The sequence below is a fragment of the Coturnix japonica genome, chromosome 26 (genome assembly GCF_054131305.1).
Source record: "Coturnix japonica strain WE chromosome 26, WE-NBRP24, whole genome shotgun sequence".
Taxonomy (NCBI): Eukaryota; Metazoa; Chordata; class Aves; order Galliformes; family Phasianidae; genus Coturnix; species Coturnix japonica.
In genome coordinates, this window is record NC_140688.1 from 4,432,578 (window position 1) to 4,454,826 (window position 22,249).

Sequence of the window (22,249 nt, forward strand, 5' to 3'; positions counted from 1 at the left end):
TGAATCACCACCGAAGACCTGAAAGTGGTTCAGCACACCCATTAAAATCACAACCCTCCACACTTGTTTCAAGCATATACCCCTTAATTTCTATGATGACAAACCTTATGACATATAGTAGCTGTTTGCCCCACTGCTTCAAGTACCCAGGAGGAAAAGAACACAAATGCATGCTGGCCACTTGTCTGATCTCAGGGCAGACTGAAGGCACCAGAAGGAGAGATGGAAGTGAGCAGAGGAGGACTGTAGCAAGTCATAGAGGCAAGGAATGAGGTGGAAAGCAAGTCAAGAAGGCCAACAGAATAAAACAAAGATGTACCAGATATGAAAGTTTATTAAATACCAAGTTGGAACATAAATATCTGGAATTAAATATAGCATATTAGTGTCATAAAATACATTCATATAAAAAGGTGCAGTACCAATTAGACAGAAGGTTGAAACATTAATTTTCCTTCTTCCCACTATGAACCGCTTCAGGTTCATCATGTGTTCATCTACCAACTGTGAATGTCTTAAGATGGGTCAAATTCTAATGCAAAATCCAACAAGGATATCAAGTCAGAAATATCAAAAAGGTCACATTAAAGCTTTCTTGGCACTGCTACACACGCACAGTATTTTTAAACTCTAGGTGCGTGAAAGTGACAGCAATGTAAAGTGCATTCTTCTCCAGCTTAATCACTGCTAAAACTTCCACTTAACCAGCAGAAATATTCACAGCATCAGGACGGAAACAGCTGGCAGGAATCCAATCAAAATCTCCTATGCGTTAAAATAACACTGGAGACTCTACCACAAACAGTGGAAGGGTTAAATAGAACCAAAGGAATGCTTCTGGTAAAACCTTTAACAAAAAACATGGAGCAAAATAATGTGTCAAAAACATTTTGACAGTTCCGTCAAGTTCAAGAGCCAACCTTACTCAGTCTGACAGTAATTAAAAATAGATATGGTTCTTATCCTGAGTGCAAAATAAACTGACTACCCCTCGGTGACCAACAGGTAAGTGCAGAGTGTCAACCTATTTAATATATTTAAAATTTATATTCAAACCACAGTAAATATGTTTCCACACTAAGCTGCAGGATGGGAAGTCACAGACCTCCTATGTAAACAAATGATCTCCAGTACTTTTCCCTTTACATTTTAAATAAAAATATATTTAGATCAGGTAATTTTGGTTTAAAACATCCCGGTACTCCTGTACCGCTCTGCAAAGGGGATCCTGGTCAACATTGAGATTTTTTGAAGATCCATAAGTAGATTTCATTACAGAAGCTCTAGCAGTTTCAAGCTCAGCGGTGGCTGGAAAGAAAAGAAACAAGATTGACGATGTTACTTTTACAGTAGATTGAGTCAAATCAGTCACTGTAAAAACATTACTGATAACTGATCAGGCTATGCTCTAGAGAGATATTTAAAAACTTCCAAGGAAAACACAAATCAAAAAGGAAGGCATAAAGGAAGAAACATTTTTTCACATTCAATGATCAGCCAATACAATTTTTAAAGCTAGTTAAAGAAATTCCAGGTTTTAGAAACACAGAATGGTTTGGGCTGGAAGGGACCTTTTAAGATCACCCAGTTCCAATCTCCCTTCTATAGGCAGGGACAGCTCCCTCTAGACCAGGTTCCTCAGAGCCCCATCCGGACTGGCTCTGAATGCCTGCAAGATGGGGGCTATGCACAACATCTCTAAGCAACCTGTTCCAGAGTCTCACCACCCTTACATTAGGAAGTAAAGAGTTTCTTCCTAATATCTAGTCTAAATCTACCTACTTTCAAGTTTACAGCCATTTCTCCGCATCCTGTTATTACATGCCCATATATATATATGGAAGTTTTAGCCTTAACTTTAACTGCCAGGGATGTCTTAACTTTCCCTGGCTAAACCCTCTTTCGTTCATGGAAACACATCTTCGATGGAAGCAGAAAAGGATTTTCAGTACTTCCATCCATCAGCCTTTTCCAGACAAGATCCCCAGACCAAGCAAATACTACGGCTCCTACTACACATGTAATTATGTTTGAATATGCAAATGAGCACATGGCAATGGGTTTCTGTCTATTCAGGGAAATTGGAAGAGCTGTGAAGCAACAGCTGGATTCTCAAGGGCTCCCTGCTTCAAAATAACTCTAGGAACAGCAGCAGTGACTCTGGCAGAATGCTAATTGTGAAACAGTATGAATTCTTCTCTGAAGACCTGGCCTTTTATTATAGAACAGGCTTTACACTGCATATTAAAAGCAATCAGTTCATGCTGTGTTTGCCTATATATTGCTGAATGATTTTTACCTAAAGAAAGGCTATCTTTTCCACTGATTCTTCTTTATCCAAAGACAAGTATGACAACATGTCAGGTACAAAAAAAAGCAATGAAAAAGAGCGAGCAAAAATTAAGAACACCAGAAAATGTATATGGTATATTTGAAGTGCTGAATGCAATGAATGTATGCAGAAAGAGAAGTAGTGACAGACGTCCATAAAAATCTTATTTCTGGGCTTTTTTTTTTTTTTTTTTACATTTGATGTTTGTGCCTGAGGATGAAAGGTGACTTGAACTTAAGCCAAGTGTATCTGTGCGGGGGAGATGGTTTGCTCTCCATGCTTCTTCTCAAAAGTAGCTGCAGAACATTCTGAAGAGTATATTGGTTAGCAGGAAGTTTTCCATTAAAACTCTCTAAGTTAGAGTTAAAAACAGCCCCACACTGTGCTTCAAACAGCACAAATCTTGACAACTTTTGAAAATAATTACATAGAAGTTACGAACAGTCATCACCTTCCTTAAAAACACTGATATCAGAGTAGCATATTACCTTGCTGAAGTTCCTTATTGATTTCTTCCTCCAATTCCTTCTGTACCTAGAATTATAAATAACACATGCATTATAAATAACACTGCACATTTTATTAAGTAACAGAAACCAGCTTGGATCGCTAGAAAGGAGCATTTGCCCCTCGCTCTCCCAGGAGATGTTTATTTACTGTCATTTATTCTGAATGCAAAGTTTTCATAAGGAGAAATTAGACCTTTTAAAGGGCCACAGTCCAAACACCGTATGCGATCATTTACATTTGAAGATATTTGCGACTCCTGTGTTATTTTCCATCAGGTCTTTAACGCATAGAAGTAATTGTCAAAACAGACAGCATATAGCTTCCAGACTCATGTAATTAGCAAATACAGTTAAGTGCTTGGAGCATGTGGCTTACGTGGAGAGGCTGAGAGCATCAGGACTGTTAAGCCTGGAGAACAGAAGGCTTGTGGTCTCACCTACAGGTGTAATTATCTGACTGTGGGATGCAGCATAAAGAAGACAGAGCAAGAAATTTCTCGGTGGTGCCAAGTAAAAGAACAAGAGGAACAGGCAGAAGTCAAAAGAGTGGAAATTTATAAGACTGCTAAAAATCAGGAGTGCAGACAGGAAATAAAATCAGAAAGGAAACAGAAACTGAGAGACGGAATGGGAAGTAGTTGTTCCCTTTCTTATGCTACCAGTAGGAAAACTGGTTTCATGAATCCATGCACTCACGCTGGTTGCAGCTAGCAGAAGTCACTATTATTTCCTGCACCCACTTTTCAGAGCTGCATTTCTTTCTCTTGTTTGTAATCAGTGCAATTTGTTTTTTCAAACAGTTGCATGGACAAAGTAATTGATACCAGCATTTTGAATAACAGCGGCGTAAAGTATTTTCAGCTTCTTATCCTTGAAGCTTTATCAAAGCTTTTGCAAAATCAAAGCCAAAATCTACACGAGCTTCCTCATCCCAGGAAATGCTCACACTCTACTTCAGATAACCTCCCTTACTTTGAAAAACACCAAATGTGCACTGAGAGCTTTACATAAAAACAAAAGTGCAAGATGACTACACGAGGCAAACTCCAATTTAAGTTCCTTAGTTTCCAGTTATTATGAACTTTACTGTCAGGAGAACTTGTAATCTCCTCCATCCAAGAAGGCAGCACTTAGTTTGAATTTAATGGCAATACAGAGGTGGGTTTTTTTGTTGTTTTTTTTTTTCCCAATAGAAGGAAACAGATTACTGGAAAAATCTGAGGTATAACTGCAGCAAAGACAAGGCTCAGAGTCAGGTAAACTCTTGTCTTTTTAAGTAGCCTGGTGAACAGGCCAAGTACTAAGCAGCACAACTGGCAAAGTACTTCAAAGCTATTGCAGAAGTTGCAATCATGTATAAATTGCTGCAAAATATTATAAAGCTGTGAAGACTTGAAGAGTAGGTTGTTGTTTTCTCAGGTAATAATACATAGCAGGAAGCACAAAAAGAAATGTTTACTAGGCACAGCATGCATCCCACAGCAGACTGTATAGGAAGAAGCAAAGCAATCATACTCACATCATCCTAGTTTTAAAGGATGTCTTTGTTAGTATTAATGTACTAAAAGAAACTAAAAATGAAGATCAGTAAGGAAAAAAACAACGTGGCTTGACCAGAGATGTCTGATGAGCTGAGCAAAGATGTCAAAGTTATCCATTTCAAGTATGTCATACACTTATGCACATTCTATACAGTAAAGTTTAATAAATAGCTTAGCTGGGAACTTCCAATTCCACAGCAGCTGCTTATTAAATTTTCTCTAGTTGAAAAAAAAGAAAAAAAAAACAATACAAAAACCTTACATAAGTACATAGTTATGTGTATATACAGTTAGATAGTTCATCATTTAGATGTCAGTATTTTTGGTGTCTGAGCACTCTAGGAATTCTGTACAATCTTAATGACCTAAAGTCTTCATCACTGAAGAGTATTTCACAATGCTTACCTTATCCATGTACACTTCAACTTTTTTTCTTGCCAATAATGCAGTCCCAGCAGCATCTAGGAAGCATTCCCCTTGGCTGAAGCTTCTGTTCAGTGTGGAATTGTTTCTGAGATTTCCCAGTTCAGCTGAATATTTTCCTGGACTTGCAGTAGGACCTCCACTGACAGTGCTGCTCGCAATTAAAGATTTGTTTCTTTGGCGTTCCTCAAAGAGCTTACAATTGGCTTCTGCAAGTCTCTTGGTTGTTCTGAAATATTTAAAAACACACAAAGAATTATCTTTGATAATATTTTTGCAGAGTCACTTCTTCCAGGTCTTTGACTACTATTCAGCTTTTGAAAAGAGAAGGCATTAGAAGTCCAAAATGAGAGGGGCCCAAAGGCCATGTGTTAAAATGCTATCAACTTCAAACATGGGCCAGTGATGCCATAACTAGTGGTGTGACTGCTAGAACACTGAAGTGAAATGATGGTGGTTCCAAAAATAAAGGGGAAATGTTTTAGAGGGTTACGCTTACATCCATAGTGCTGACAAGACACAGAAAAAGGATTTTAGGAGGAAACAGTACAAGGTTTTTCATGCAAGCTACTGCTACTTCACGTCTTGTTACCACTCCAAAAAAGCACGCACTTACCTTTCCAGCTTATTTGCTAGCCTTATTCTCATTTTCATTTCTTCACGATGCAGCTCTTTGTATTTTTCCACTTCCGCAAGCATAGATTCGTTTTGAAAAATACTGTCTTTGGTATTTTTTATTTTGTCCAACTCACATTCAACCTCTTTTATTCTGCACTTCAGCTGGTCTCTCAGCGAGGCATGATGATTTTCTCTGATTTGTTCTATCTTGTCTTGTGAGGCTGCCTGGACCTGAAGCAGATAATACAATTTCAACCATTGCAAAGAAAAAGTGAACTGCATCTCCCTATACGGTTGCCCATAACCAATTTAAAGGGCCCAGTTTTACTCAACTGAGTCAACTGGACCTTTTCACTACTATCAGCAATCAAGGCAAAACCCTGGAACCAACACGTTAAATAACTGTTTTCATCCAGACAGATCTGCTCTTAGCAATATTACTTATGGGAGCAGCTACTAAAAGAATGCTATGGCTGAAGGACAGGGCACACAAAAAGGATTCTACAAAGAAATTATGAGAATCCCATCCCCACTCTTTCTGCCCCACAGTAACTTCAGTGACTTCTTCCCTGAGCATTTTATCCTGTACAATGATAAAACATAACCTGTACGTATGGCCAAACCATCTCTAAGTTATAGCATTCATGTGATGAACAGCAATAACAAGATGACCAGATGGCCATAGCTTCTTCTAAGAACTGCAAAACAGAAGTCTGTCAAGGGACGGCTATTAGCTTGGGGACCTGCAGGCAAATTACACACACAAAAGCACTTTCGCCAAACAATTTTCCATTCTTCCACTTCCCTTCAGGAAATATAGAAGTATGGCACTAACACAAAAAACCAAAGTACGAACAAGAAATGGCAAAAAGAAGTTACATAATAAAAACTACAGACATACACAACAAATTCACTTACCTGCAAAAACAAATTGACTTCTTGAAGTTTTTGATTTATTTCTTGTGCAGCTCGCTCTTCCACTTCTTTCTTGTATCGTTCGATTTGGTTGTAAGTCATCATGTGCACATTGTGGACAGCCTCCAGATGTTGTCTCAGGTTTGCCACCTCTTCTTTCAGCTGGCATCTGGTCTTCTCTAGTTTTTCATGTTTTTTCATGTTTAGAGCCAGCAGTTCTTGCAAATAATGGTTTTGTCCTTGTAGTTGGACGCATTTTTTACACTCTAAATCCAGCTGATGAGAAAGTTCAGTAACCTACAGACAGTAATAAAATGAACTTAGAGGGGTGTAAAATTATTCTCTGAAAATTTATGAAGGGGAAGACCATCAAGTCTGTAACTGTCATCTGCTGACTCAGTACCCGAGTCAAAGGAAAGACAAGATCATCTTTTAAGGGAAGAACAACTTTTAAGTTCTTGCCAATAGGGTTCCTTGACTTACAACCTTCCTCAGTTCTGCAGCAAGTAAAAGATCAACAAGTAGCAAACTAGCAGAATTTCACTTACGGGAGTGTGCTGAAAGGCACTAGGGCCATTCTTTTGTGCACTGCTCTACTGCTCGATGGAAATCAAACCACTCTACCCAGACAGCAGAAAGAATGCCTATCATGCTTCAGGGGGAATGTTCCAGTACAGAGTTAACTGGGCACAGGAAACAAGTACTCCTCCTGCCATTGCTCTTGAAAGCTTTGTAAACAGTGCTTCAAAAAGCAGCTTCCACAGCAGTGGTAAAGGAAGGTATTTTCTCTCTAGGTCAAATCCAGTGTCTGGTTGCAAGAATATGTACAAAATATGAGATGTTTCAGTAGTTTCCAAGGTCAACTGTGAAGCCAATTTTCTCTCCCAGAAATATAACTTTTCCATACCTACTGAAAAGAATATTACAAGTCTCTAGAAATTAACATGACCCAAACAAAACAACAACAACAACAAACAAACAAACAAACAACAACAAAAACAACAACAAAAAAAAAAAACACCAAAAAAACAAAAAAGAAACAACAAGAACTTGCCTTTGTTCTTGATTTTTCAACTTCATTCACCATTTCAGAATACCTGTTCTTCATTTCTCCCTGGAAATTGAACTGGGAGTCTCTTTCTTTGGCTTCATGCATCTTTAGTTTTTTCACAGCTTTCTTCAAAAGGCTCTTGAACCTGCACAACAAATCAGTCAAGAAAATAAGCAAAGGAACTAGGTATCTATTTGTCACGCTTGTACAAGAAAAGCATAGCTATGGCTTGCTTCATTTTTAACATGCTCAACAGGCCAAAAGTTAATAAGAAAAACCAGCATTTCAATGCAATAGATCACCTGGAGGGTCCAAATTTCACCTCAACAGAGGAAAAAAAGTCTTCCCTCCCAGAAGTGCAAGGCAGCCTACATTTGCTCTTCTTATGGCAGCTACAGAAAATCATAGGCTCATGTACCAGAACTGTCTTGCAAGAACTGATGTGAGATCTGAATTTGCTCAGAGTTAAACACACCTGCTTTTACATGCAAGTTCCTTAAAGCCTGACTTCTAACCTACATGAGCTCTCTTTCAAGTACTAGTGAACCATACCTGTCACATTCCTTCTGCAGTTCAGTATTTCTTTCCCTTTCCTGGTCAAGACATGCTTCAAGTGGTCGTTTCAATTCTATCGGCTTCTTCACATTCTTTCTTTCATTCTCACACTTTCAAAAAACAAACAAACAAAAATACATGATACACTCAGCACAGGACAGTACACATAGCGACTGCAGATAGCACATATCCATCCTTTTGCCACATTCAGCAGAACACTGAGGCACAGGATTCTTGTAAACATTTAAATCACTTCAGGCTTCACACAAGCGGGCCAAGACCTAGGGATACCAATTAACGCCCCTGCTGAAGCAAATGCTCCTCTGCCCCCTTATTGGGCTTCGTCCCAAAAAGCTGGAAAAAAGATGCTAGAGAACAGCTTCCGCAGTTCCTCTGCTAATAGGTCAGCTTGCACAGGTAGCCACAGCCCTGGAGAACACTGCACACTCTACAGCATTCATTCCAATGACCAGCAGGCTCTTGTGGAAGAGTCTGCTTTTCTGGAATTCACCAGTGTCTTCTCAGTCATTACTTCCATATCTTATTTGTGGGTGTTTACTAATTTAGTTGCTGTTCCTCATGGTGTTTTTTCAGACAAACTACAGGAGAACTGGCAACTAGTTCTGTAGTTTGCATTTGCACCTTATTTATTCTGCAAGGGTTTTAAGCTCCTGTTATTTTGAAAACATGCAGCAGTTCCTCCGTACACTGCACTGAAAATAAGGGGTGTTTTAATCCTGCTTGGAAATCAAGGGGTCAGACAATAACCAGAAGGAAATCAAATAAAGAACACAGGAACTGCTGCCTTGCTCCATGTGCTCAACTGGTATCAAACCACACCGTCTTTCTGATAGCACAACTCCGAGATATTCTCTTGGCTTTTATTCAATTCCTTCATGACACCCAAATAACAATAGTACTCAGGGCCTGAGTAGCAGGGAAATAAAATCAGAGTATGTAAGAACTCAAGAAAAAAAACATTGCTCGGGGTATTGGCTAGGTGTTAGGGACTGTTTCTGGGCTCACTTCTTCTAAAAGCTCAGCATTTTCCCTACTCAGTTTAGCAATATGGTCTTCAAGGTGGGCTCTCGACTTTCGATCTTCCTCGCACATCATGCATGAGCCTCTGGATGTCATAGTGTCACGGTTTGAACTAAAAATCCACCTGCGTCCGTGACAGGGGGCCGTAGGCCCCGGAGGGGCCCTAGGCCGAAAGGAAAAAGTTAATTAGGAAAAGAAAACAGCGGCAACGATCTAAGGAGGCACACTTATTTACTAAATACTATATCGAAATACAGGATAACACAATATAATACAATATAATTGAAATTGAGCTAACGAATCAAGCAAAATAGGAGAGAGAATGAGTCCCGTAACCGAGAGGCCTACTGTGAATCTAGGCGAACGGCTGAAGGCTCCCACACACTCCCCTGAACGCCAGAACTCGAAAGACGTCAGTCTGTTCTGCGACAGAGTTAATATATAGTCCAGGTCCCGTGACCCATCGTGTTGTTCCCTGGGAGATGTAGTCTTCTTCTGTAAGTTGCAGATTCAGTAAAATTATTCATGCTTAATATGATGTTATGATGTGGAATACTGATAGCAAAAATTACAAAATTATTAAACCATGACATTCCACCCCTTATTCTACATCATTACATTATATTTATACATACTTACACACTTATATGTATAATTGTGAATAATCAGCAACCTTATTTTTTCTCAACAATCTATATTTATTCCATACAAATCCCTAAGTTGAGAACAAAACTCTATAACCTAATTTACTATTTATTAATTTTGAGAAAATGGCAAAACTGCCAGAAAAAGGAAAACATGTCAGCGGTAGAGGGGAAAGGCAGCGCTAGTAGGGCGTCCCCCACATCAAGGTGCACTCATCCTTTCCCAGCCACCACAGCAGATTTCCTTTTGACTTATACTTCTTTCCATGTGTGCTCTACACATGCATGGCCAGTGCAGGATATAGAGTCCAGATGGAAAACTTGCTTACAGAATGCCTAATTAAGGTATATAGAGAAAAAGTGTTTCCTTAACATTAATCCACTCTATCTTAAGTCCTATACCTAATTGAACTATTCTGTACCTAATTGAAATATTTTCTGAGACTCTACCTATATATCTACAGGAAAATCATTGGCTGCACTCCCCCAACATCAAATTCCCTTGTGGTACACATTGAACATTCCCATTTTTGTCCATCACCCACCATGTGCACCCAGGTCCCTGGGCAAAGACAGTACCCCGGAGAGGTTTGCCCTTTCCAGACGCTGGAAGGACCCAAACTGTTTTTCCCAACACACTCTTTATGTGTACTACAGGAACCTTATCTCCCTCCACGGTACGTAGGGAGCTGGATTGGTTAGGACCATTACGATTACTAGATCCTCGAGTGTTGACCAACCAGGTGGCTTCTGCTAAATGGTTCTCCCAATTTTTATACGTTCCGCCACCCATTGCTTTCAACATAGTTTTCAATAACCCATTGAATCGTTCAATCTTACCAGAAGCTGGTGCATGATAGGGAATATGGTAAATCCACTCAATGCCATGATTTTTGGCCCAAGTGGTTACAAGGGAATTTTTAAAATGGGTCCCATTATCTGATTCAATTCTTTCCGGAGTGCCATGCCGCCACAGGATTTGCTTTTCCAACCCTAATATGGTGTTTCGGGCGGTAGCATGGGGTACTGCGTATGTTTCAAGCCACCCAGTGGTTGCCTCCACCATGGTGAGTACATAACGCTTACCATTGCGAGATCGTGGCAAGGTGATATAATCAACCTGCCATGCCTCTCCATATTTATACTTTTGCCATCGCCCTTCCCCCCAAATAGGTTTCATCCTCTTGGCTTGTTTAATTATGGCGCATGTTTCACAATCATGAATAACTTGAGCAATAGCGTCCATAGTTAAGTCCACCCCTCGGTCTCTGGCCCACTTATATGTTGCATCCCTTCCTTGATGACCTGAAGTCTCATGGGCCCACCGAGCTAGGAATAATTCACCCTTGTTCTGCCAGTCCAAGTCTATTTGAGCCACCTCAATTTTGGCAGCTCGATCAACCTGATGGTTATTTTTATGTTCTTCAGTAGCCTTACTTTTAGGCACATGAGCATCTACATGGCGCACCTTTACAACAATGTTCCTTATTCGGGCAGCAATGTCTTTCCACAGTTCAGCAGCCCAAACAGGTTTACCCTTTCGTTGCCAATTATCATTTTCCCACTGTTGCAACCACCCCCATAAGGCATTTGCCACCATCCATGAATCAGTATAAAGATGAAGCATTGGCCACCTCTCCCGTTCAGCCACATCTAAAGCCAGCTGAACAGCCTTTACCTCTGCGAATTGACTTGATTCTCCTTTACCTTCGGTGGCTTCTGCAACTTGTCGTGTGGGGCTCCATACAGCAGCTTTCCATCTGCGATGCTTCCCTACAATACGACATGATCCGTCTGTGAACAGGGCAAATTTCTTTTCGTTTTCTGGTAGCTCATTGTATGGTGGTGCCTCTTTAGCACGTGATACCTCTTCTGTAGGTGGTGTTTCAATTTTTTTACTCTCAGGCCAGTCCATGATCACTTCTAGAATTCCAGGACGGCTGAGTTTTCCCATTCGAGCTCGTTGAGTAATTAATGAAATCCACTTACTCCAAGTGGCATCAGTAGCATGATGGGTGGAGGGAACCTGTCCTTTAAACATCCAGTTTATTACTGGCAAGCGAGGTGCTAGAAGAAGCTGAACCTCTGTCCCAACTACTTCAGAAGCAGCCCGAACCCCCTCATACACGGCTAAGATCTCCTTCTCAGTTGGAGTGTAGCGCTCCTCAGACCCTTTATATGCTCGACTCCAAAATCCTAGGGGTCGGCCTCGGGTCTCTCCTGAGGCTCTTTGCCACAAACTCCAGGTGGGACCTTTCTCTCCAGCAGCAGTGTAGAGGATGTTCTTCACATCCTGTCCCGTCCGTACTGGCCCCAAGGCCACGGCACGGGCTATTTCTTGTTTTATCTGCTCAAAAGCCTGCTGCTGCTCAGGACCCCATGAGAAATTATTCTTCTTCCGTGTTACCTGATAGAGAGGGCTCACTATGTGGCTGTAGTTTGGGACATGCATTCTCCAAAAGCCCACTACTCCCAGAAAAGATTGGGTCTCTGTTTTATTTGTGGGCGGAGACATAGCAGTGATTTTGTCAATCACATCTGCTGGGATGTGACGACGTCCATCTTGCCATTTTATGCCTAAGAACTGGATTTCCTGGGCAGGCCCCTTCACCTTGCTGCTCTTAATGGCAAAACCAGCTTTCAAAAGAATTTGGATTATCTGTTTCCCTTTCTTGGAAACCTCTGCTGCTGTATGGCCCCACACCACAATGTCATCAATATACTGCAAGTGCTCAGGAGCATTACCCTGTTCCAAAACAGCTTGGATCAATCCATGGCAAATTGTTGGGCTGTGCTTCCACCCCTGGGGTAAACGGTTCCAGGTATACTGAATACCTCTCCAGGTAAAAGCAAACTGTGGCCTACATTTTGCAGCCAATGGGATGGAAAAGAAGGCATTAGCAATATCAATGGTGGCATACCACCTAGCTTCTTTTGACTCCAATTCATACTGGAGTTCTAGCATGTCTGGTACAGCAGCACTTAATGGAGGTGTGACTTCATTCAGGCCACGGTAATCTACCGTCAGCCTCCATTCCCCACTGGTTTTACGCACTGGCCATATGGGGCTGTTAAAAGGCGAGTGCGTTTTGCTAATCACTCCCTGATTTTCTAATTGGCGAATTAGCTTTTGAATGGGGAGCAATGAGTCCCTATTGGTGCGGTACTGCCGTCTGTGAACCACTTTGGTGGCAATTGGTACCTCTTGGTCTTTTACCTGGAGCAACCCCACAGCAGAAGGATCATCTGACAGACCAGGTAAAGTTGACAGCTGCTTAACACCATTTGTGTTTACAGCAGCTATCCCAAAGGCCCATCGATACCCCTTGGGATCCTTGAAATATCCCATCCTAAGGTAATCGATTCCCAGTATACATGGAGCCTCTGGACCAGTCACAATAGGGTGCATTCGCCAGTTTTTACCAGTGAGGCTTATTTCGGCCTCCAACATAGTCAATTCTTGGGAACCCCCAGTCACTCCATGGATATAAATTGGTTGTGTCCCTTGGTGACTTGAGGGCATTAGGGTGCATTGTGCACCAGTGTCCACCAAGGCTTTATATTTCTGTGGTTGAGATGTGCCAGGCCACTTAATCCACACAGTCCAGTATACTCTGTTGTCCCTTTCCCCCCCCTGGCTGGGGGCAGGGCCCCTCTATTGTTTACCTCGGCGGCTTGCAGCAACTGGAACTTTCCCCCGTTTGGAAGAGTTCACCTTGGTGGTTGTTTTGGATTGTAATTCTTTCACTCGTGCCTGAAGTGCAGAAGTGGATGAGTTATACCACTTCTTTATATCCTCCCCATGATTACTCAAGAAATACAACAAAGCAAAACGTATGGTCTTATCATTGTCGTTTGCTTGAATACGAGGTGTCTTATCGTTGTCATTTGCTTGAATACGAGGACGTCTCTTTTTTATGGTTGAGATTTTCGATGATACAGGTCGAGAGGAACTCATGTTGTTTAGCTCTCTCAATAGGCGATCGTGGAAATCCTGGTTTCCATCATCTGGTACCACCGTGGATTCATCTACATCAGGCACATTAGCCAATTTGTCAATAATATCACTTTGTGTTTCCTCCACTTTGTCTAACCTTTCCACTATTTTTTTTCCCATTTGGACAATGGCTGAAGTATAAAGCTTAACTTCTGTAGCGCTTATAAATAATTCAAGCTCCTGAAGTCTGCTAATTAGCTCATTTACAAGGGGCTTTCTTTCCCCTTTGCCATATACCAATGCAAGTGCACTGGCATGCTTTTCTGGAGCTGCCTTTGTAAAGTCACGCCACATTTGTCGTGGAACGTGGACTGCTTCAGGATCATGTAATTGGTTTGGATTGTTACGATTGAACTGGGGGCTGTAGAGCATTTCCACCAGAGCCCTTTCTCTCAAAAATTGGATACCTTTCTCCATATCAGTCCATTTCTTTTTCTCAGGCTCCAAGTCCCGTTTAAAGGGGAATCTATCTCTTACCGCTATCAACATCCGCTTCCAGAGGGTGTAGGACCGATTTTGGCATGTGCCTATACCTCTGTCCACACGTGAGTCCCTGGAAATGCTACCCAGTTGGCGAGCTTCACTGCCATCGAGCCACGCACTGTTGGCACCATTGTCCCAGCAGCGAAGTAACCAAGTGACCATATTTTCTTTCGGCTGACGTGTGAAATCCTTTCTCAGATCTCGAATTTCACTCAGTTTAAAAGATCGATCAATAATGGTCGTAATACTTTGCTCACCTTTTGCTCTATCAAGAGTCTCAGGTGTTAATGTTGGCAGCTGTGTTGATGAGGCTGCCCCATCTATAAGTTTGGACTCGAGAAATTCTCGTAAAGAAAATTTAGCTTTTGGCTCCTCGTCTGACTCTGACCCTGACTCTGACGCTTGTGTTATTTCCTCCAGGCGACCTTCCTCCTTCTTCCTCTCTCCTAACTTTCTCTGCTCCTCTGACTTCTTCTCCTCCTCTAACATCTTCTTATACTGCTCTAACAACCTCTGCTCCGCCGACTTCCTCTGGTCTTCTGACTCCTCCTGCTCTCCTGAGTCCCCCTGACCTCCTGAGTCCCCCTGCTCTCCTGAGTCCCCCTGCTCTCCTGAGTCCTGCTCTCCTAACTCCCTCCGCTCTTCTAACTCCTTCTGCATTTTCTCTATCTGAGTTGAAACTCGTTTTGTTTTTCGCCCTCTTACAGGGGCAACCAACATTGTATCTGGTGCCCCCGGTGGTTGGTTAAGTTGGAGTACATACGGTTCAGACTTGAGGGTGTCGCATTCCGCCCTGAGGACGTTATAACTAGACTGGAGGGCGTCGTGCTCAGACTGGAGAGCGTCGTAGTCAGACAGGAGCTCGTCGTACACAGACCGGAGGGTGCTGCGACTGGCTTTGAGGGCGTTGTAGTCGGCCTTGAGGTCAGTGTACAACGAGTCAATAGAGTCATGTTTGACCTGGAGATCGACGCACTTACACAGGAGGGCGCTGTGCTCGGACTGGAGAGTGTCGTGCTCGGACCGGAGGGCATCGCGCTCAGTCTGGAGAGTGTCATGCTCGGACCGGAGGGCATCGCGCTCAGTCTGGAGAGTGTTGAGCTTGGTCTGGAGGGCATTGTGCTCGGTCTGAAGAGTGTTATGCTCGGACTGAAGAGTGTTGTGCTCGGTCCGAAGGGCATTGTGCTCAGTCTGAAGAGCGTTATGCTCGGACCGGAGGGCATTATGCTCGGACTGAAGAGTGTTGTGCTCGGTCTGGAGGGCATTGTGCTCAGTCTGAAGAGCGTTATGCTCGGACTGGAGGGCATTATGCACAGACTGAAGAGTGTTGTGCTCGGACTGGAGGGTGTCGCAGTTGGATTGGAAGGCATCATGCTCAGTCTGGAGAGTGTCATGCTCGGACCGGAGGGCATCGCGCTCAGTCTGGAGAGTGTCATGCTCGGACCGGAGGGCGCCGTGCTCGGACTGGAGAGCGTCGTGCTCGGACCGGAGGGCGCCGTGCTCGGACTGGAGAGCGTCGTGCTCGGACCGGAGGGCGCTGTACTCGGACTGGAGAGTGTTGAGTTGGGATTGCAGGGAGCTTTTCTCATCCCAAAGTTTTTCTGCGTCAGCTCTAAGACTCTCTTTCTCGTACCAGATTGAGTCTCGTTGGTACAGGAGATCTTTTCTCTCAGCTTCAAAAACTTTTTCTCTCTCTACCTTCTCATCCCAAAGTTTTGCTGCGTCAGCTCTAAGACTCTCTCTCTCGTACCAGATTGAGTCTCGTTGGTACAGGAGATCTTTTCTCTCAGCTTCAAAAGCTTTTTCTCTCTCTACCTTCTCAGTCCAAAGTTTTTCTGCCTCAGCTCTAAGACTCTCCTTCTCGGCCCTGAGACTCTCTCTCTCAGCTTCTAAAACTTCCCTCTCAGGAATGGTATTGACTAAGGCCCGATAAGCATTAGCTAGGCCCAAAATCATTTGTGCCTCCTGAGATCTGCCTGAGCCACAACATTCCTGCCTCAAATATGCAATCAAACTCTCAGGATTCTTCAAGTGTTCAGGAGTGAAGCTCCATAACACTGAAGATGTCTGTCCTTTGAGAATCTCTTCAAAACCTCTCCACACTCCCTGCCACTCAGTATTCTCTGGTTCTAGGGAAGACTTCCTCCGGATGTTATAAATCCAGATACTGAGTGAGATTATTACAATAATCAACAGTAAGATCAGGGAGATTAAGAGTGTGACCCACTGATCATTCAAAAACTGCATAAAGGATTCATAGAAAGAAAGAGGAGCACGCTTAAAAATCACCATTTCTGTATAATTAGTTGCATTAGTTGCTCCCTCTGGAGCTGTATACAGATACGAAGTGAGCATTGCTAACCATGCTTTCAAATCATTATACAATTGTATAGCTCCATAAGAAAAAGTGGCTAGCTTAAACATGGCCCAATATGTTCGGAGCGTCTCAAAAAAGGAACCAATGGCACACAGTCCCTGGTAAAACAAATTTAGTAGAGAAAACATCTTTTTTCCTCCAATAGAGAGAAAAAAGTAAAAGAAAACAAAGCTCAGCAGTGTTTATAAAATATACCGGAGTATTGGCAGTCCGCCTGGACTTTCAAGGTCAAGCTCGCAGGTGCAGAATCCCAAACACGAGATAGCTCCTTAACAGGGAAAAAAACTCGTAGCTCTGTTAAAAGCTAAAAGAGCAACAGAAGAAAACACAGAAAAACAGCAACTCAATTTGCCCGCATTCTCCACCAAAATCTGTCACGGTTTGAACTAAAAATCCACCTGCGTCCGTGACAGGGGGCCGTAGGCCCCGGAGGGGCCCTAGGCCGAAAGGAAAAAGTTAATTAGGAAAAGAAAACAGCGGCAACGATCTAAGGAGGCACACTTATTTACTAAATACTATATCGAAATACAGGATAACACAATATAATACAATATAATTGAAATTGAGCTAACGAATCAAGCAAAATAGGAGAGAGAATGAGTCCCGTAACCGAGAGGCCTACTGTGAATCTAGGCGAACGGCTGAAGGCTCCCACACACTCCCCTGAACGCCAGAACTCGAAAGACGTCAGTCTGTTCTGCGACAGAGTTAATATATAGTCCAGGTCCCGTGACCCATCGTGTTGTTCCCTGGGAGATGTAGTCTTCTTCTGTAAGTTGCAGATTCAGTAAAATTATTCATGCTTAATATGATGTTATGATGTGGAATACTGATAGCAAAAATTACAAAATTATTAAACCATGACACATAGCCAACATATTCTGATTTTGTATCTATGGAAACAACAATGACAAAGGGAATGCCAAGATAACCAGAGAAACAACACTGCACATAAACTGCATTATAAACTATTAACTCAAATGGAGGCAGGGCTAAGCTCTCACCACTAAGGATCTATAGTGAATGTTACACTGAGTTTATAAAAGATCGCTTGAGAAGCACCATCAAGAATAGCACTTAATGCTAGTGGAAAAAGTGAATGCTCTCTATACGATAAAATGAGGTTACATCATTTGGAGATAAGAAGACACACATACAACATTAACTCACAGTTTTCTTAAAATTCCCTACACTTACTGACTGTGAAATAACCGCAGATCTCCTCAGAGCAAGAAAATGTTTTCAGAACAGCAATGTTACTTATCCTTTTACACAAAGGAGCAAAGATTTGCATCACAGATGCATTTGTGTGTAAACAAGTTTGCTTATTCAGTTCCCTTTGTAAAGAATGAAAGTTGTCTACATGCTTTGAATAGCACATTTTAAGAAAAAGAGAGACATCCCTGACGTACAGAAGGACATAAAAACCTGAGCTTAAAGGCTTATATGACAAACTCATAAAACTTCCTCATGTGTCTTTACAGGATATGTTAAATGTCGGTTCTCCCTATGTGACAATGTATGGGTAAAATACAGAAGTGTTAAAAATGCTAAAAACCTTCTAATTGGTATATCACCAAAAGAAGATGACAGGAAAGGAACCTGGAAAAGAACTCAGACTTTTCTGGTGCAGATAATCAACAGCTTTTCCCTTCCACTAGATCCTTCTTATTCTCCCTATAGCAGCTTAATTTTCCAACAGCAAACTAATTAAAGAATATTCCAAGGTTACACAAGATGCTAAGCCATGCATGCGCACCAGCTACTTCCCAGCTGCCTGCCACTGACTGCACAGCATTACTTCACCTAGTTGTTCTTTCCTTACCTCAGCCCCCTGCGGGGCAGTAAAGTACCAACACATATTCACAAATGGAAAAAGAACCTAATGAGCTCAGGTGGAAACTATGACAAAGCTCTGAAGATAAAATAGATTTCTCACATCCAGGTTTCCCCTCCCAGATCTCAACCACACATCTCCCTCCTGCTGACACTGTCCGTCCTATCCATCAAAAGAATCATGCTGATTAACACAAACATTTTCATACTACTGCAAAGACAGAAATGGCAGCAGTGAAAGGTGGAGATTTACAACCTTTACCTTATGGGAAAACTCTCAAAACTGGAGAATAGACCATCAGGATTTTCAGAGTACCCTACAGTCACACCACAGCTCAGATGACTCAGCTCCCCTATGATCCCCAGGAAAACCACATAACTTCCCCACGAAAAATATCTAAATAGGCTCAGAAGCTCACATAAAAAAATAAAAAATAAATAAATAAAAGGGAAGTTTATGACTGGCTTACTGAGGCTTCAGTTCTCTTGTCCTGGTGTTGCGCAGCAGCTTCCACCCTGGCATTTTCCATTTCAAGCCTTAAAGAGAAGCACAGATCTTATTAGACAAATCCATAATAGCGCACACTGCAAAAGAATGGTGTGAAAGAATGCTATTTAAAGCAAGAGCTTCTTTTAAAATCATGTTTTACCCTGATGATGCAACAAGGCAATTCTGACGTTTTCAGAGAATCCCAGAAAGCAAAACCTTGCTTCACTCTGTTATTTTCTTACCGTTGGACATGTTCTTCCAGCTGCTTTATTGTAGAACTGCTTCTGGAAGCTGCTAACAGAAGGTCTTTCATTTTTTGGTTAGAAGCTGATATTTGTCTTTCCTTATTATCTAGGTCAGTCTTCAAATCTTGAATGCAACGCTCATATTGAATACGCTGTTTTTCAGAGTCATGTAACTGTAAAGTAGCAATGAGAATCCTCAGCAGCCCGGTTAGGTTCAGTATAGAGAGCTCAGTGAGCACTGAAGAATTTGGATATTGCATGTTTCTACATACACCCCCTACCCAAAGTACTGGAATCGTTTCCAATTCATTCAAGCCTTCATTTCTCTTAGCAAATGAACAATAACAGATGATATTTCATCATCTGTGACACTGGCCTCTCCCATCTGTACAAAGGATTTTCTATAACACCATTATGAGCATTGACACTGCCAATCCTACCTTCTCAGTGGCTTGTGACATCCTGAAATTACTTGTTTGCTATTCTATCGAAAATATTAACCAAAAAAACCTCATCCTTTTCCTAAAGTGATTTCACAGCTCATTAGTATGTTATTATGGTAGATGTTTCAGAAAAAACCCACAACTCTCACAGAGAGCAAAAAAGAAAAACTCAAATTCAGCTGTCCAGTATTTCTACTTTTTCTCAGAAATCAGACACCAAACTTGGCCAAACCAAAAGCGATAACCTGCTGAGACACCAGGTCATTTTGCAAAGCAGCTTATCAAATACAGATCTTCTCCAGTTAAAGACATAATGACTTTGTGTCGAAGACCACCCAGTCATGGACACCAAGTGCACAGAACAATGCAGTTCATATACTTGTCTTTAAATCTATACCCCTGAATTTATTTCTAGGATAGGAGGACATTTGCTTATACTTTGAACTCTCTGCTCTGATTTGGCACAGGCATGACTGTGATCACAGATGACAAGGGGCAAGTTGAGAAGACTAAGGGGATAAAGACCACCTTATAGTGTTTACAACCAACCTTATAAGACACAGAAAAACAATTTGTAAATTCAGAGCACCTGTGTAATGTTGCTTCAGATAGTTGGTAGTTTGTACACATCCCATCCACAAATAAATTCTTAATTGTGTTTGACACCAGGAGAGGGAAGTAAGTTGGGAAAAGAAAGAACACTGCTACAACACCCTGGAGCCACAAGAAGAACTTTAGCTGTGGGGCTGAAGAACGGCTCCTACTTGCAAAAGAAACTAGTTGGCTTTTTGATGATTCTAGTAACACTTATCTTTCACTACAGAGGAGGAGGCCAGCTGGCAAAGATTTCACCAGCTTCATGAATTATGACAGGGTATCACTGCTAACCTCCTTAGCTCTCTCTGGTACTTGCTCTCAGAACATTATTTTTCTCTTCTTCACCAGAAACAGGGAAAAATCACCCTCAGATTTTATGTGTAAGTTACAGCCTCTCTGTACCTTAGCTTTAATCCTGTCCAGTTCCTTCTGCAAGTGCAATTTGTCTTCCTCAAGGTCACTGCGGTAGCATGTAGTAACTACAAGGGAAGCTTCTGACATAGACTGCTTTTTAAGAGCATCAGCAAGCTCCTGCTGCAGCTGTCTGACCAAACCCTTAGGAAACAGATAAACATGAGGAAAAACATGAAACTTGACTTTACTCCTTTAAACTGACTATATTATACAGTTCAGTCATTTACCGGTCCTCCTTAATTCTAAGAGAAAAAACAATGAACCACAACAAAACAACACAATTTGGTCCTATGTGTAAAACTTACACCTGATGCATTTTAGAAATACAAAATCATTTTATGAATTGAAACATTTTAATTTATTCTAATTGTATAGCTTACCTCTCTTTCTACTTTGTCAGTCTCATATTTAAAGACTTGTTCCTTTAAATCAGTACACTTGGTATTTAATTCCTTGTTTCTCTCTTCCATGAGGTAAACCTGCTTTTCACTGTCAGCTCTGAGTTTGTTGAACATATCATGAAATCTGTCCTGGACATCATTCACAACCTTTTCTTTGATGATCTCCTTGTTCCGCAAATCTTCCAGCTGCTGACGGAGTAAAAGGTTTTCACTTTGGAGCTGGGCCAATTGTTCCTGCATAGATTCATGCTTTATCATAAATTTACTGACTTGATCTTTCTCAAGTTGCCACGCATGCTCATTTTCTTTTGCTTGACACTGGGCTTGATTTAAGTCTTTTTGTGTCATTTCTAAAAGCAGTGTTTTTTCTCGAAGTGTTTGTTCCAACTGGTGAAGCTCGTTTTCTAGACTATTAACTTTGCTTTCCGTTTTACTCAGCTGCTGAGACAAGCTCTTGTTGCTCTCTCGCACCTCAGAGAGCTCACGATGGAGCTTGTCTTGTAAACGAAGCCATTCATCACGTTCTCTCTGAAATGTTCGTTCGGCATCACTTTTCAATGACTGATGATGTTCGAGATCTTGAACCACTGCATGCAAGCGGGAACAGAATGATTCAATCTCTGTTTCCAGTCTGTCTTTGCTTTCTTTTTTCTGTTCAAGCTTGGAAGTTAGCATTGCAGATTCCGTCTTGAGTAAATTCAGCTGTCCATTGTACTGAAATACTGTCTGTGTTAAGGTTTCCTCACTCAGTTTAAGTTCCTTCTGAAGAGAATCATTCTTTTCTTTCAAAGACTCATTTTCCTCTAAGTATTTTCCTTCATCCTCCTGGTGCTTAAGTTTTACTTGATCGAGTTCTAGTCTTAGCATAGCAATCTCTTCTTGCAGTAACTGATTTCTGTGTAGCAGATCCTTTTCTCTGTCATTAGTGTCAGATTTCTGTGTGATAAAGGACAATAATGAATAGTTAGTTGGGAAATAAATTCAGGTTTAACCCATCAGGCAGCTAGGCACCACACTCTCATCACTAAGTGGGATGAGGGAGAGAACAGGAAACAAAACAGAACTCATGGGCTGTGATAAAAATAATTTATTAAGCAAAAAGATGAAGGACATGGAAACAAGAAAGTGATGACAGTATAATAACGAATTCAAAAGCCAAGTAATAGGATCACAAACAGCCTCAGCCAGCTTCTTTCCTAGTGAATCTCCAGATATCTGGACATTTCACGGGTAGAAACCTTAGAAATGATTGTAACAACTATACAGTGAAGAACAGCAGGCAGTTTAAGAGACTGGGAACACAATGTCTTATTTTCCAGTGGCTTCCTACTTCCACA

At 41.6% G+C, this 22,249-nt stretch overlaps 1 protein-coding gene and 1 long non-coding RNA gene across 3 annotated transcripts in view; one reads left to right on the forward strand and one right to left on the reverse strand.

The window, feature by feature from the left end:
* Positions 1–22,249, forward strand: part of LOC146756705 (uncharacterized) — a 378,411-nt gene that overhangs the window by 101,804 nt on the left and 254,358 nt on the right. The gene's annotated exons all lie outside the window — the stretch shown is intronic.
* The window catches only part of LOC146756713 (ankyrin repeat domain-containing protein 26-like), a 28,957-nt gene continuing 7,024 nt past the window's right edge, over positions 317–22,249 (reverse strand). For both annotated transcript variants that reach the window (XM_085523978.1, XM_085523977.1), the window contains 11 exons: positions 20,892–21,848; positions 20,500–20,652; positions 19,055–19,230; positions 18,793–18,859; positions 7,942–8,054; positions 7,393–7,534; positions 6,342–6,635; positions 5,422–5,654; positions 4,788–5,034; positions 2,821–2,866; positions 317–1,308 (listed from right to left, as the gene is read on the reverse strand). In XM_085523978.1, coding sequence (XP_085380104.1) covers positions 1,166–1,308; positions 2,821–2,866; positions 4,788–5,034; positions 5,422–5,654; positions 6,342–6,635; positions 7,393–7,534; positions 7,942–8,054; positions 18,793–18,859; positions 19,055–19,230; positions 20,500–20,652; positions 20,892–21,848 — 2,571 coding nt within the window. In that variant the 3' untranslated portion in view covers positions 317–1,165. The remainder of the gene's footprint in view (positions 1,309–2,820; positions 2,867–4,787; positions 5,035–5,421; positions 5,655–6,341; positions 6,636–7,392; positions 7,535–7,941; positions 8,055–18,792; positions 18,860–19,054; positions 19,231–20,499; positions 20,653–20,891; positions 21,849–22,249) is intronic.